Raw genomic sequence first — 15,640 nt, 5'->3', positions numbered from 1 at the left:
TGTGCGAACATTACGGAAGGCGAACTACTCGCTGTTGAGAGGAATGTCGTTACACGTATTGCCAAACGTATTGAGGTTGACGGACATCATTTTGAGCATTTATTGCATTAATGTTCAAAATGGTTCAAATGGCTCTGAGCACTATGGGACTCAACATCATAGGTCATAAGTCCCCTAGAACTTAGAACTACTTAAACCTAACTAACCTAAGGACATCACACACACCCATGCCCGAGGCAGGATTCGAACCTGCGACCGTAGCAGTCCCGCGATTCCGGACTGCAGCGCCAGAACCGCTAGACCACCGCGGCCGGCATTGCATTAATGTGGTATTTCAGGTAATCTCGCTGTAACAGCATGCGTTCTCAGAAAGGATAAGTACACAAAGGTAGGCGCCTACATGTATCACATAGTGACAATCGAAATAAAATGTTCAAACGTACCTACGCTGTGTATTTTAATTTAAAAAACCCACCTGTTACCAACTGTTCGTCTAGAATTGTGAGCCATATGTTTGTGACTATTACAGCGCCATCTATCACAAAGCGAAAAAAGTGGTCCAACTAAAAGATTCATATTTCTTTACATACTACACGAATATGTAATAAAAAATGGGGGTTCCTATTTAAAAAACGCAGTTGATATCCGTTTGACCTATGGTAGCGCCATCTAGCGGGCCAACCATAGCGCCATCTGGCTTCCCCCTTCAAGCTAGACAAGTTTCGTTCTTTGTAGTTTTTTCGTTTGACGCTTATTTCGTGAGATATTTGGCCCAGTCACGATCAATGGACCATCCTGTATATAATTCCTCCAAGAGCAAGTAGCGGCAAAATTTTTGCTAGAGTGCGTTCATAGCCCAGACTGCTGGAGGCGTGGCTAAGTGGGCTCACACCATTATGTCCACCATATCCCGCATGACCGCTATCGGCGTGAGATGGAAACGTGCAATTCCGTTGATAACTGTATGAGCCCGTGGGTGGTATCTGTAAGTGATACCACAACACTGGTGGCACAAATCTTTTTTGAGCAATTTGTATCAGGGTTTCAGCAATTAGTCAACACCTGCATGTAAGTTATAGGCTGTATAGCCCAACCTTTTTCTCTCTCAAATTGCTGTAGACTCGTTGTAGATATTTGTAATAGGCTTCTGACCTAGATGAGTAGTGAGGCTGAAACAGAGGTCATTGCCTTTTCGCAACTTAATGGATCATCCACACACAGACTTCAACTAACTTTGTTTCTTTAAATGGGACTATGGTATTCTATTCTTTTTCTTTTTTTATGCTCCAGAATAGTTGTTCTACACTGAGGAACCCGAACCTCACCGATACTATTTCTGAGGTTACTATTTTTGAATTACAGCAGAGCGTTTGCATTTCGTATGATTTATTTTTCTGACTTATGCTTGTACCTGTATTGGTCTGAAAATATATGCACAATAGACTATCTGAGCACGACACCAGGTCTGATTTAAGCTTGCATTGTCTCTGATGTTTCCTTCTATCATTCCGAGCGATTACTTCTGGCTGCAGAGTCCGCAAATAATAGGATAAAAAAGCAACAGTAGAAGTCTGAGTCAGTCTGGGAGCGTGTACAGAAAATCTGGTTACTACCTGTCATCGTCGAGTTTCAAGCGTGCTACAACGCACGAGGCAAAGCAACACGACATTAATGTTATCTAGGAACAGAATTTGCTTTCGCAGATGTGCCAACAAACTAAGCCAAAACGAACACAGTGAATCTATTTTGTTTTAATGCTTTGCTTTTGGTGCACAGTAAAGAATTTTTTAATTTCACAAGGCTTGTTACAATATAGTCTCTATAATGTGGAGTGCCGGTAGTGGGACCATGTCGAATTATTGAAATTTATGTGCGAAAAAGAAATAATATGGAAAAGAATAAATCACATCAGCAACGTCTCACTTTGCTTTTTCAAAATCCAACTTCTTTACAGTTTTTCTGTCAAGAGATCCCCAATAGCATTACTTTCATGATAATGGTTCCAAATTGCACTACCGGCCATTAAAATTGCTACACCAAGAAGAAATGCAGATGATAAACGGGTATTCATTGGACAAATATATTATACTAGAACTGACATTTGATTACATTTTCACGCGATTTGGTTGCATAGATTATGAGAAATCAGTACCCTTGTCCGCCGCTCGTGGTCTCGCGGTAGCGTTCTCGCTTCCCGAGCACGGGGTCCCGGGTTCGATTCCCGGCGGGGTCAGGGATTTTCACCTGCCTCGAGATGACTGGGTGTTTGTGTTGTCCTCATCATTTCATCATCATCCAGGAAAGTGGCGAAATTGGACTGAGCAAAAGATTGGGTAATTGTACGGGCGCTGATAACCACGCAGTTGAGCGCCCCACAAACCAAACATCATCATCAAATCAGTACCCAGAACAACCACCTCTGGCTGTAATAACGGCCTTCATACGCCTGGGCATTGAGTTAAACGGAGCTTGGATGGCGAGTACAGGTACAGCTGCCCATGCAGCTTCAACACGATACCACAGTTCATCAAGGGTAGTGACTGGCGTATTGTGACGAGCCAGTTGCTCCGCCGCCATTGACCAAACGTTTTCAGTTGGTGAGAGATCTGGAGACTGTGCTGGCCAGGGCAGCAGTCAAACATTTTCTGTATCCAGAAAGGCACGTACAAGACCTGCAACATGGGGTCGTGCATTATCCTGCTGAAACGTAGGGTTTCGCAGCGATCGAATGAAGGGTAGAGCCACGGGTAGTAACACATCTGAAATGTAACGTCCACTGTTCAAAGTGCCGTCAATGCGAACAAGAGGTAACCGAGACGTGTAACCAATGGCACCCCATACCATCACGCCGGGTGATACGCCAGTATGACGATGACGAATACACGTTTCCAATGTGCGTTCACCGCAATGTCTCCAAACACAGATGTGACCATCATGATGCTATTAACAGAACCTGGATTCATTCGAAAAAATGACGTTTTGCCATTCGTGCAGCCAGGTTCGTCGTTGAGTACACCATCGCAGGCGCTCCTGCCTGCTGCAGCGTCAAGGGTAACCGCAGCCGTGGTCTCCGAGCTGATAGTCCATGCAGCTGCAAACGTCGTCGAACTGTTCGTGCAGATGGTTGTTGTCTTGCAAACGTCCCCATCTGTTGACTCAGGGATCGAGACGTGGCTGCACGATCCGTTACAGCCATGCGGATAAGATGCCTGATATCTCGACTGCTAGTGATACGAGGCCGTTTGCATCCAGCACGGCGTTCCGTATTACCCTCCTGAACCCACCGATTCCATAGTCTGCTAACAGTCATTGGATCTCGACCAACGCGAGCAGCAATGTCGCGATACAATAAACCGCAATCGCGATAGGCTACAATTCTCCTTACACGAGGCATCACAACAATATTTCACCAGGCAACACCGGTCAACTGCTATTTGTGTATGAGAAATCGGTTGGAAACGTTCCTCATGTCAGCACGTTATAGGTGTCGCCACCGGTGCCAACCTTGTGTGAATGCTCTGAAAAGCTAATCATTTGCATATCACAGCATCTTCTTCCTGTCGGTTATATTTCGCGTCTGTAGCACGTCATCTTCGTGGTGTAGCAATTTTAATGGCCAATAGTGTAACTGTTTCTCCGCCAGTCATCAATAGTAACTTTTTTTATTGCTTCTCCTTCCTCAAATTGTTTCAGTGCTCGTTACTTAACATTGAGAATCACGTATTTCTTTTCCTTTGTTACAGTACTCATTTATTTATAGGTAGGATATACAAATAGTAACAGACAACGAGAACGAAACAAGGCTGTGCCATACCGACAGTTAAGAATTTAAAGCAGCACTTTCAACGAAAACGTTTGCCTGTGGCAAGTATTAAAACGGAAGAAGCGTATTCGTGGTGCCATTGGCACCAACACAAGTGAGAGGAATGAGTGGTTCGACAGGGGGTGTGCTGTGAGCCGGTGGGGGAAACGGATAGAGGATCGATGCACTGTAAAGTGGCTTTTTTAATTCTTTACGAGCTCGGATTTATGGAAAACCTCGAGGCTCGAAATATCGAAAGTCTACTGTATCTCATTCCTTGCTCGACTTGAACGTTGGCGCTCACATATCGCAGGTACGCACGTGGTGCAGATTAGTGCAGGCCCACTCACCTCGAAGTGGTGGTTGTGTACGATGGGAGGCGGGTAGATGTGGGAGAGCGGATGGTCGCTGTCCCGCAGGAACTGCTCGGTGAGGCCGCGGTGGTCCAGGTGCACGCACAGCGCCGCCAGGAACATCGCCTGCAGCTCCACGTCCGTGAAGAACACCTCGTTGCGCCGCAGGATGGCGTACACGCACTGCAGGATCGACAGCGCCAGCCGGAAGTTGTGGTAGGGCACGTCGCGGTAGCACATCGCCACCTGTGCGGGCACAGTTGCGGTCACCCAGGAGCGCCCTAACCACTGGCTGTTCAAAATCAATTTAGGTTTGACATTTGGGCAGGAAAACATGGGGGCGCGGAGCAGAGTTGCCACGTCCCGCACAGAACACACGCATAATCTTACATTTCATTCAACTCGTTCAAACTCGCAAACTATTCTATATACAGAGGTAGAACTGGCATCACTGTCTTCCGCAAGCGCTGCACTATGATTTTTTAAATTTTATTTCATATATTTTTTCACACTGAGACTAAGAGTTAACAAACACCTTCAGTCACAACTTTTCGCGTTTTATTAAATGCACGATGCATTTCGGACTCTGTGTGTCCATCGTTAGGTGTAATTTGTGTTGAACCATGCTTTATTCCCGGCCGGGGTGGCAGAGTAGTTCTAGGCGCTACAGTCTGGAACCGCGCTGCTGCTACGGTCGCAGGTTCGAATCCTGCCTCGGGCATGGATGTGTGTGATGTCTTTAGGTTAGTTAGGTTTAAGTAGTTCTAAGTTCTAGGGGACTGATGACCTCCGATGTTAAGTCCCATAGTGCTCAGACCCAATTGAACCATGGTTTATTTTTTTCACCTGAATGAGGTGAAATGGATATTCCTGTCATGAAAAGGTTTGGTGTTAGGTTATGCATTCCGTAAGTCGAACGCGGAAAATATGTACGAAATAGTAGAAAAGGTGAACGGTGTAAACTTACCACATAATCCAAGAAAAGCGTTCTTAACGTTCCAGTACCAACATGCATTCTTTTCTCCATCGCTTTCGTAGACATCACTTCATTCAAGAGGCACGTTTTCATACACATGTTTGTAAACACTTCACAGATGCTTAGGTTTATTTAACATGTGTATGAACAAACGGATTTCGCAAGCCACATTTATGTTCAAATGTGTCTGAAATCTTATGGGACTTAACTGCGAAGGTCATCAGTCCCTAAGCTTACACACTACTTAACCTAAATTATCCTAAAGACAAACACACACACCCATCCCTGAGGGAGGACTCGAACCTCCACCGGGATCAGCCGCACAGTCCATGACTGCAGCGCCTCAGACCGCTCGGCTAATCCCGCGCGCCAAGCCACAGTTATTTCAGTAATTTTACAGACCTATTCTAAAGTTGTTTCCCGTATATGTCAATTGTTTAATAATTATATCTTTAGCACTACGAATAAATTCATCTTTGATCGCACCATGTACAAAAGCAGCTGTCAAGTGTTTACAAACATGTGTATGAAAATGTGCCTCTTGGATGAAGTGATGTGTACGAAAACGATGGAGAAAAGAATGTATGTTGGTACTAAAACAGTAAAAACGCTTTTCTTGGATTATGTGGTAAGTTTACACCGTTCACCTTTTCTACTATTTCGTACATATTTTCCGCGTTTTCTTACGAAATTCATAACTTAACACCAAACCTTTTCATGACAGAAATATCCATTTCACCTCATTCAAGGAAAAAATGTATTAAGACAAATTACAAGTAATATTGGACCCACAGGGTCCGAAATGCATTGTGAACTAAATGAAACACGAAAAGTTGTAACTGAAGGCCTTTGTTAATTCGTACTTCCAGTGTATTGAATACAGTCACGTTCGAAGCTGCGAGATATGGATAATTTTTTTGAGGCAACAAATCTCTATAACGATATGCGAACCTTTAATTAGTAATATGCATTTCTTGACGACGTTGCCCATATTTCGAGACGCGGGAAACTTGTTTTTATTGTATCTGAGTGACCACATTATGCGGACCACACCATACTTCTGTTTTCTCCAAACAGGAACTCTGTCAAAGATCTCTACAACCAGATAATTTGAGTTAAATCTGACGCTCGTTTAATTTCACTGCGAGGAACAAGTGCTAAGTTTACAATGGAACCGTTATTGAGTTTTCTGATTAAACTTCCTGCTTATTTGTAACATAACAGAAAATCATGCGTTAGTCGAGTTGAGGAAACTTATCGGTTTGGAAGAAAATAGAATAGTGATACTAAATGCACTACCTCAGCATTGTAACAATTATATTGCTAACAGTGAAACAGATACCTCAGTGAGATTAAGACTGACTTCTTGAGAGGAACTACATTCGGTCTCATTATTAGTGGTCTAAATTTACGAAAATTAAATTTTGCTATGCAGTTACTTAAACTTCTTACACCAAACGGTAATTTCCAAGAATGTTAACCTATCGAAGCCGCGGGCTCCAGACGATAGACGTGCGATTCTAAATCGATTACGCGACTTTGATGGCGGGCGTTATGATACATTATTTGTGAGATGCTAGGAAAACCCAAACGATTTATGACGGTAGTGACTGGGATGCCTGGTATTGTAGACATTTCTTCGGCCTATTGCCTCACGTGGAAGAGTCTAATTCCATGCTTATGCAATGCAGAAAATTGTTTGAATTTTTGTTGGAAATGTGACACACTACCCATATTTTTGTGTGACATTGGCAGAGTCTAGCCAGGTTATGGCAAAAAGGGAATGCTTCCCGTAGCATACACATCAAATGGGCTTTCTCATGACAACAACGTCGACGACGAGTGAGGTAAGACGTTTCCTTTGTAATTACAACCATTTTAGTAACGCTCTTCTTTTGTCGTTGCTGTAGTGACCACTATAAATATGCTCATAACGCCCGCCACCACAGTCGCGTGATTGATTTAGAATTGCACGTTCGATATCTATCGTTTGGGGCCCGCGGATTCGTAGGCAAACATTCTTGGAAATTGTTGTTGTTGTTGTGGTCTTCAGTCCTGCTGGTTTGATGCAGCTCTCCATTCTTGGAAATTACCCACTAAATATTCAGCTGAATTTGCCCGCGCATCTTTCTGTGAAGAAAGTGGAAAGACTCTTCTGGCATAGCTCTCGCCGTATTACAGATGCTTAAAGTGACACAGGCACCGCCGTTATTTAATGACGTGATCCTTTCCAACATAGATTTTTTAAAAATATCCTCTTCCTGCCAGACTTTTTCCATAACACCTACGTGTGACTGAGGTAATTTCCAAGAATGATTGCCTATCGAACGCGTGGGCTCCTAAAGGTATATATCGAACGTGCGACTCGATGTCGACCACACGACCCTGGTGGCGCAAATTATGGTAAACGTGAAGTGAGTTGACAGGGGGGCATATTTTATCGTTTCCGGTGTGAATAGCAAAAAGCGAAAGCGTTGCAGTTTCGAGTGTCGAGAGGCTCAGATGATGAAATCTAATTCCTCATTTATATAGCGTGGAAAGTTATATCTCTTCCTTTATGTATATTTCTACAACTTGAGGTTGCCTGGAAAAATTGACATTACTGATACTCTCCTGCTATATCTTACTGACATAGCAAGACTGTACTCAGGTTTTGGGAAAAAGAATTGTGCTGGCAGCTTACACGACACGAGCAATAGTGCACGAATAAGACGTGGCTGACGAATAAAGTAAGTAAAATTACTATTCGTACTTTCATTTGTTATTAACTATAACTCAATAAACTTTCGTATTTTGTCGTTGCTCCAGTCAATATCTATAACTCGCGCCACCAGAGCCGTGTGGTCGACATCGAGTCGCACGTTCGATATATATCGTTAGGAGCCCACGCATTCGACAGGCAATCATTCTTGGAAATTACCGTGACGGACGTCTTTCTTCTAGTCTTTAGAAGTGACCGTGTTAGCATTTTCGTTGCTGTGTGCCTCGACTGCAGGCAGCGTAACATGTTTTTTGTTATTGATGGCCACGTAACCTTTTAATCTGAGTCTATATAAATTCTACTTCGCTGAAATGGGATAGCAAGGTGGTAGCCTAATAATTGTAGCCCGTATGTTCGGTGTTAGGCGTCTAGTTAACAACACAATACTGGGTGGGAATATTATCAAGAACAATTGTTGATAGTGTAGGTATGTAAAGCGCAGAACCGCTTCGACTCGACTGGTCTCGTACAGTAAGAGAACGACGTGGAGCAGTTCACTGAATAACATGTGTCGAACTTTCTTTTGACTTTTTTCAGTATCAGTCAGCAAACAATAGTAACAGGCAAAATATTAAACTCGAAACTGTAACAAATGAAAACGAATAAAATCCCGGTGCACAGAGAACGATCCCGCGAGACATCGAGCAGCGTGACAACTGCAGAAGCGGGAAGTGTCGTGGTGGGAGCAAGGCTGCCAACTGTGGTTGGACGCTGCGGCTACAGGTCTCGTAGGAAGGGCTGAATACGTGCCGTGTCTCTGTTGTGAGCCTCACCCCACTACTTCCTTCGTAGCTGCCAATCTTAATTTTGAACGGACTATAGAGGCGGTCAGCAAGCGTTCGTGAGCTTGACCGCTGCTCCGGAGTGAGATTGCGAGAAATTCGGGGTTTGAGTGCAAGAGCTCAGAAGCCAGGCGATTCAGTCATACTCGTAGCGAAAGAAACCCGGCGAATCGTCATAATGAATGACTTACAATAAGAACTGCACGCACGATAAATACACGTTTAATGGACACATCATTTATCACAATAATATTTTGATATTTGCGTTATCTTCCCCTCTTGCTTGCAAGCATTATAATATCAGAAAGTAACTGCAATGCTCGTTCTTCGTGCGTGTACCAAGTGGCAAAATACAGGGTGTCCACAATGAGACCTCAACATTTGAACTCATAACATCTGAGAGGAAACACAATTTATTGACGAACAAATACAGGGAAATCATACAGCAACTCGTCAAGTTTTCATACACAGGTGGACGGTTCAGTACACTTGAACATGGGCGCCACGGGTAGGGCGAAGAATATCAAGTCTATAATCGATATCGTGTCGTGTGTTGCGGAGTATCTTTTCTGTGACAGAGTTGATGACAATTCTTATGCGCTGTTTCAAGTCTTGCAGGTCCTTTACTGGTGTAGCGTATACCCGGTCTTTCATATAACCCCCAAGAAAAAATCGAGGGGGGGGGGGGGGTTATGTCGGGCGAACGTGGCGGTCAAGGAATTGGACCTCCACGGCCAATCCATCGTTGCGGGAATGTGTTATTTAAAAATTTTCAGTCATCAAGGCTCCAATGGGGTGGTGCACCGAGTTGTTGAAACATCACATTTGGCTGCAGGTCTGCTATCTGTGGCACGGCAAATTGTTCCAACATGTCCAGGTAGATGGCTCCATCCACAGTCGGCTCCTAAAAGAAAAACGGCCCAACAATGCTATTTATCATCAAACGACACCACACATTAACTTTCGGACAGTCGCGCATGTATTCCCTAGGTGCAAGTGGATTTTCGGACCCCCAGAAGCGCACACTGTGACGACTGACAGCCCCTGACACGTGAAAGGTTCGAACGCTTGGCGTATTTTTTGATTTAACTAAGGCACTTGATTGTGTTGATCACAAAATATTGCTCCAGAAGTTCGATCATTACGGAATACGGACAGTAGCTCACAATTGGTTCACCTCTTACTTTAGCAACAGGCAGCAAAAGGTCATTATTTACAATGTTGATAATGGTTGTGGGATCTGAGTGGGGTACTGTCAAGTGGAGGGGGGCCCCAGGGATCAGTGTTGGGGCCACTCCTGTTCCTTATTTATATAAATGATATGCCCTCTAGTATTACGGGTAACTCTAAAATATTTCTGTTTGCTGATGACACTAGCTTGGTAGTAAAGGATGTTGTGTGCAACATTGACTCGGTTTCAAAAAGTGCAGTACATGACCTCAGTTCATGGCTTGTAGAAAATAAACTAGCGTTAAATCACAGTAAGACTCAGTTTTTACAGTTTCTAACACACAATTCAACAAAACCTGACGTTTTAATTTCACAGAACGGGCATATGATTAGTGAAACTGAACATTTCAAATTTCTAGGTGTTCAGATAGATAGTAAGCTGTCGTGGAAAGCCCACGTTCAGGATCTTGTTCAAAGACTATTTGAACAGTATCAAAAGTGAGTGATACTTCGACACGAAAATTAGTCTACTTTGCTTATTTTCATTCACTTATGTCGTATAGTATTATATTTTGGGGTAATTCTTCCCATTCTACAAGGATATTTTTGGCTCAGAAACAGGCAATAAGTGGTGTGAGTTCACAAACCCCTTGTCGACCTCTGTTCACGAACTGGGTATTTTGACATTGGCCTCTCAATATATATATTCCTTATTGTCGTTTCTTGTTACCAATATTAGTTTATTCCCAAGAATAAGCAGCTTTCACTCGGTTAATACTCGGCAGAAATCGAACCTGCATTTGAATCGGACTTCCTTAACTCTTGTGCAAAAAGGTGTGCAGTATACTGCTGCATCCATTTTCAATAAGCTGCCAATCGAATTCAAAAATCTTAGCACTTATCCACGCGCTTTCAAATCGAAACTGAAGAGTTTCATCATGGGTCACTCCTTCTATTCTGTCGAGGAGTTCCTTGAAAAATTAAGCTGATTCTTATTGTATTGCTGATAGCGTTTACTTAAATTTATGGACTGACTTTTTTCCGGTTCATGAATATTTATTTTATCTGTTATTACTTTTATGTTGTAATTTCAGGTACTGACACGTTCCATGACCTTGGAGATTTGCTCCTCAATTTGGTCCTAGAGAACTTGATATGTAAACACAAATAAATAAATAAGGTGTGCATGCCTGTAGTTCCACTACTAATAACTGGATCGCAACAGTTCGTGTTGACACATCTTGTCTCATAAGTCGCCTTATATGTGTTGTTGTAGCTGTATGATCTGCCACTGCTGCCCTTACAGTACGACAATCCTGGTGGAATCTTGTGTTGCGTGGACATCCAAAACCTCGTCTACAGGTGTGAGAAAGTTCACGTGACCACTGATATGAGTATCTTTCCACAAATGGCAGAGTACGTCCAACTTGTGTGACAATTCTTCAAAAGCACCATTCCGCTATTCAGAAGGCCACAATTTTATACCTTTCAAACTCTCTCAGTTGGCTGTAGGAAGCACAAGTGCATCTTCATGGCATAGTTGCCTGCTTGCTCCACAAGTCTGAACCACAATGAGCCTTCTGGCTGTAAGCGTTCCCTATTAAAGTGTAAACGCAGATAGCACTCTGGTAGCTATGCCACTACGCTATCTGTTGGCAGACGACGTTGAAACCATTATCAATGCTTCTGCTATGCCCAACGGTGCATATGCTATCATTGGATCAAAATGGACGTTGTCTTTCTTGGGGGACAACTTTTTTGGACAGTGTATGCACATAAGTAACTATATTAGGTATGAAGCTTGCATATCACTCAGAGAACATCTAACAATTACACTGTTAAATACACTCTTTCGACACATTACGGAATCTGTGACTACAGTACAAGGAAACACGACATGAAGATGAGGTTTATTCTCTAAACGGTGATTAATTATTAAAATAAATTTACAACAGTCTTTCAAAAAGTTACAGAAATGAATTATGAGCTAGGAACTCACCATTAGCCATAACTGCATGTTGCCATGACTAAAATAACACAGAAATAGCGTTCTTTGGGGCTCAGGTACATAATGGTGAAGTTGCTATGTACCTTATTTTAGTTTGACACAACACAAATGTTTTCTCATCATGGAGATGTGAAACACCCCCCCGTTTTGTCCCTTATTGGGTTTTGCATGATTTACCGAAGCCGCCAGACAGTTAATTATTTCCACTAACACACAAATTTTGAGGCAGTTGCTACCTTCGCCCTACACGTTTAATTACGGTTATATCTTTTATTGGTTGCTGATTTTAAGTACTTCGTCACACACAATGACGATGGTTAACATTCACAACAATCCTCACTGCAATCCATGGTTGTTGTTGGCTGATGCGGTTGACGCGAAACATGTAATTCGGCACTTGTCACTTTTGGTCTCATATCACTCGTAAATCGGTATTGGTGAGGGTCAACCCCACAACGATCAGGGAGACACGCTCTTTTGTCATACGCCGGCCGGAGTGGCCGTGCGGTTCTAGGCGCTACAGTCTGGAACCGAGCGACCGCTACGGTCGCAGGTTCAAATCCTGCCTCGGGCATGGATGTGTGCGATGTCCTTAGCTTAGTTAGGTTTAATTAGTTCTAAGTTCTAGGCGACTGATGACCTCAGACGTTAAGTCGCATAGTGCTCAGAGCCAATCTTTTGTCATACTCCAGTGAATTTGCCGTTTACTACTCACTCGAACACCATTCTTGCCCATCTCACTGCCTCATACAGCGCTCGACAATCGACTCCTCTGCTATCGACTGGGCATCGGATACTAATATCTATGTTCATGGGATCACGGATCCCTTACATCCCCGCCCTAAAAACCTTCTTTGTAGCCACAAGCGAAAAAGAATAATGGGAAAAAATTATCACATAGCATTTAAATGAAAATGAGGAACATAAGTTCTGGTTCACATACTGAAAGTTACATCATATCACAAATAATACGCTACTGACTCTGGTAGCAAAATGCCCCTACACAAACATCGATTACTTAATTAACATAGCATGGTAAATATTTTTACAAACTTTGTCTTACATTCAGTTACCAAAAATCATCTCTTTCAAAGGTTTGTATGAGCTGTTAACTACATATTTGTTACTGGTTAAGCTTTTATAACTTGCTACAGCAAATACAAGTAAACAAACTAGTTGAATTCCAGCTACCCCTTTGGTATGCCCTCCTTTCAGTGGGGTTCTTGCCGTCCATACTACTATCACTGTAACTTATAACTCACTTTTTCAATACACATGAAAGTTAAGGAAAAATTCACAACTTATTCGTTTGAATCTTTAACACAAGCAAAATTGAATATGAGAACAAAATATAGCATTTACATCTTGACTTATGCAATTATTTTACAATTCCTCATACCTCTACAGACTGATTCAACAATCTTAAATGCTCCATTATGGCACTAAATATGTCTTACATAACTATTTGCATCACTATAATTAATGTGTTCACCCAATGAAAAATTTTAAATTACTGATCATTTCATTTTGCCAAACATTTATACTACCACATGTGAATTGTTATCACTAATGCTCAGATGAGAGGTACATTATTTCCTGTTATATTGACCATAATTCAGATCTGCTATATGGATATTTATTATTCATTACACAGTGCCATAATTCTGCTTCTAAAGCTCGACCTAAGTATAATCAAAATTGACTCTCATAGCTAACTGGATACATGAATTAATCATTACTCATGAGTTACACTTTCTTGTTTATCAGCATACTTTAGATCAACATGTATACCTACAAATACCTACAAACAGATTTTGCTTGTGTGCTAAATAACATACTTCGATCATCTCATATTCAATACACCTCATTACACGTAACTCCCTCAACTTAACAGCAACTTCCACTGCAAATATATATATATATATATATATATATATATATATATATATATATCTTCAACCTACATCAGCCCTCCATATTCGCTGCAACAGTTACATAAAAATACTACTCCAGGCTCCTTGGCCTCTCCGTATATCATATTTCACATCATTTATTCGAACAAGTATCTCATCATGTATTTGTTTCTTTATGTCCTTTCTTTCTTACAAGCTGATACATTACTTTGCTTCTCTTAAAATTGCTTGACCTTTTCATGCCTCATAAAACAACTCTCTAAGATTGCACAAACTCTTGTTTGACCAATTAGCTTCCCACCACATTTTATAAACATTGGCTTGCTGATCTGGTTCTCATTTTATTACTTCTGGTACTACTAATCTTGTAATGTGCTGACACTAAGCTGATTTTTAACTTATTGATTCTCTGACATCTCACACTCTACATCAACAATAACTAACTGCTTGTCCTTAACATAAGTCAACCATAAATTTGATACATGGTTCCTGAATTATTTGGATGACCACTACCTATTCTAACTACTATACACTAAGTTGTTAACCTAATGACAGAGAAAGATGGTAGAGGAGTGAAAATTGAAATAAGAAATAAAGTCTGACCCAGCTGGGAGTGTACCAGTCGCCACTTGGTATACCAGCAAAAGAGTTGCTGGCCCTCTACACCTACTCTGACTCTATTCCATCATCTGGGTTACCCTTCTCCTTATGTGGATAGTATCTTTTTATATTCTCAACATCTTCCTTACCATGAGCTCTTTTTGTTTGCACATATTCAAATTCAACTGTGTTTGGGTGATCAGTTCTTGTGATCCTATATGGCCCTTTATAAACATGGTTAAATTTATGGCCCTATCTCAGAAATAATTTTCTTCGATTTGGCATGCACTTTTACTAGCACCAGGTCCACAACTCGATAAGTTATTGGCTTTACCAATTAATCATGTCTCTCCTGTCTCCTCTCTGCTTTCAATTTCATACTCAGTTCCACTAACTCTAATTTCTTCTCCCATATTATGTCATTTCCAAGTGAATAATCTAATAGCTCATGAAACACTCTATCAGGTTCTCTGTTAAGTATGATCTCACATGGGGCAAATCCCATCGAGTCATGTGGGAGATGATTCCTGATACGTTCAAATTCCCCCGGGTACTCCTTCCATGACCTGTGCTTCCTGTGGCAGTATGTCCTACATACCTTCATTGATCGTTCGGCCGGTCTATATCTTGAGTTAGCAGTTGGTTCTATATGATGCTTAACTAGCATTTCTTTGTTTTCTTTCTTGATTTCTTCATTTCCTTTAGACATCTCTTCTACATGCTTGTCGATTTCTTTATTTCCTTTCTTGATTTCATCGTTTCCTCTGGATATCTCTTCTAAACGCTTGATGATTTGTTTATTTCGTTTCTTGATTTCATGATTTCCTTTGGATATCTCTTCTAAACGCTTGTTGATTCCTTGGAGCATCTTAAATATTATTGACTGCAATTCTCGATCCTCTAGACTCAGTTCCTTTCTAATTGGTTTTACCAGTGTCTCAGGGCAACCAGTTGAGTGACCCAATGGGCTATCCATTGACATTCTGCTACTACCAATTCCTGACTCATCCTTGTCCTCCTGCCCTATCTCCATTTTTCTAACTACCTCCTCCACAACCGTTTCTTTCAATTCGAGATCCATTCTTAACTATGCACTATGCACTGACAAGAAAAATAAAATAATCTCCTAGTGATCGAAACACTCGCTAATTAGCTAAAAAATAAACAATACTTCACTGTATTAGGTTAATCCAGGTTGACAAAACAGACCTCTCCATTGAACACCCTAAATTACAGAAGCCTACCCAGATCAAACATCAATGGCTGCATTTATAC

General features: G+C 41.7%; 1 protein-coding gene across 1 annotated transcript in view; it reads right to left on the bottom strand.

Annotated features, from left to right (window-relative positions):
- The window catches only part of LOC126191262 (uncharacterized), a 161,561-nt gene that overhangs the window by 89,327 nt on the left and 56,594 nt on the right, over nt 1-15,640 (bottom strand). The window contains exon 5 of the mRNA XM_049932111.1: nt 4,153-4,401. Within this exon, the coding sequence (XP_049788068.1) occupies nt 4,153-4,401 (249 nt within the window). The remainder of the gene's footprint in view (nt 1-4,152; nt 4,402-15,640) is intronic.

The sequence above is a fragment of the Schistocerca cancellata genome, chromosome 1 (assembly GCF_023864275.1).
Source record: "Schistocerca cancellata isolate TAMUIC-IGC-003103 chromosome 1, iqSchCanc2.1, whole genome shotgun sequence".
Classification (NCBI taxonomy): Eukaryota; Metazoa; Arthropoda; class Insecta; order Orthoptera; family Acrididae; genus Schistocerca; species Schistocerca cancellata.
This window is presented reverse-complemented; position numbering and strand designations above follow the sequence as displayed.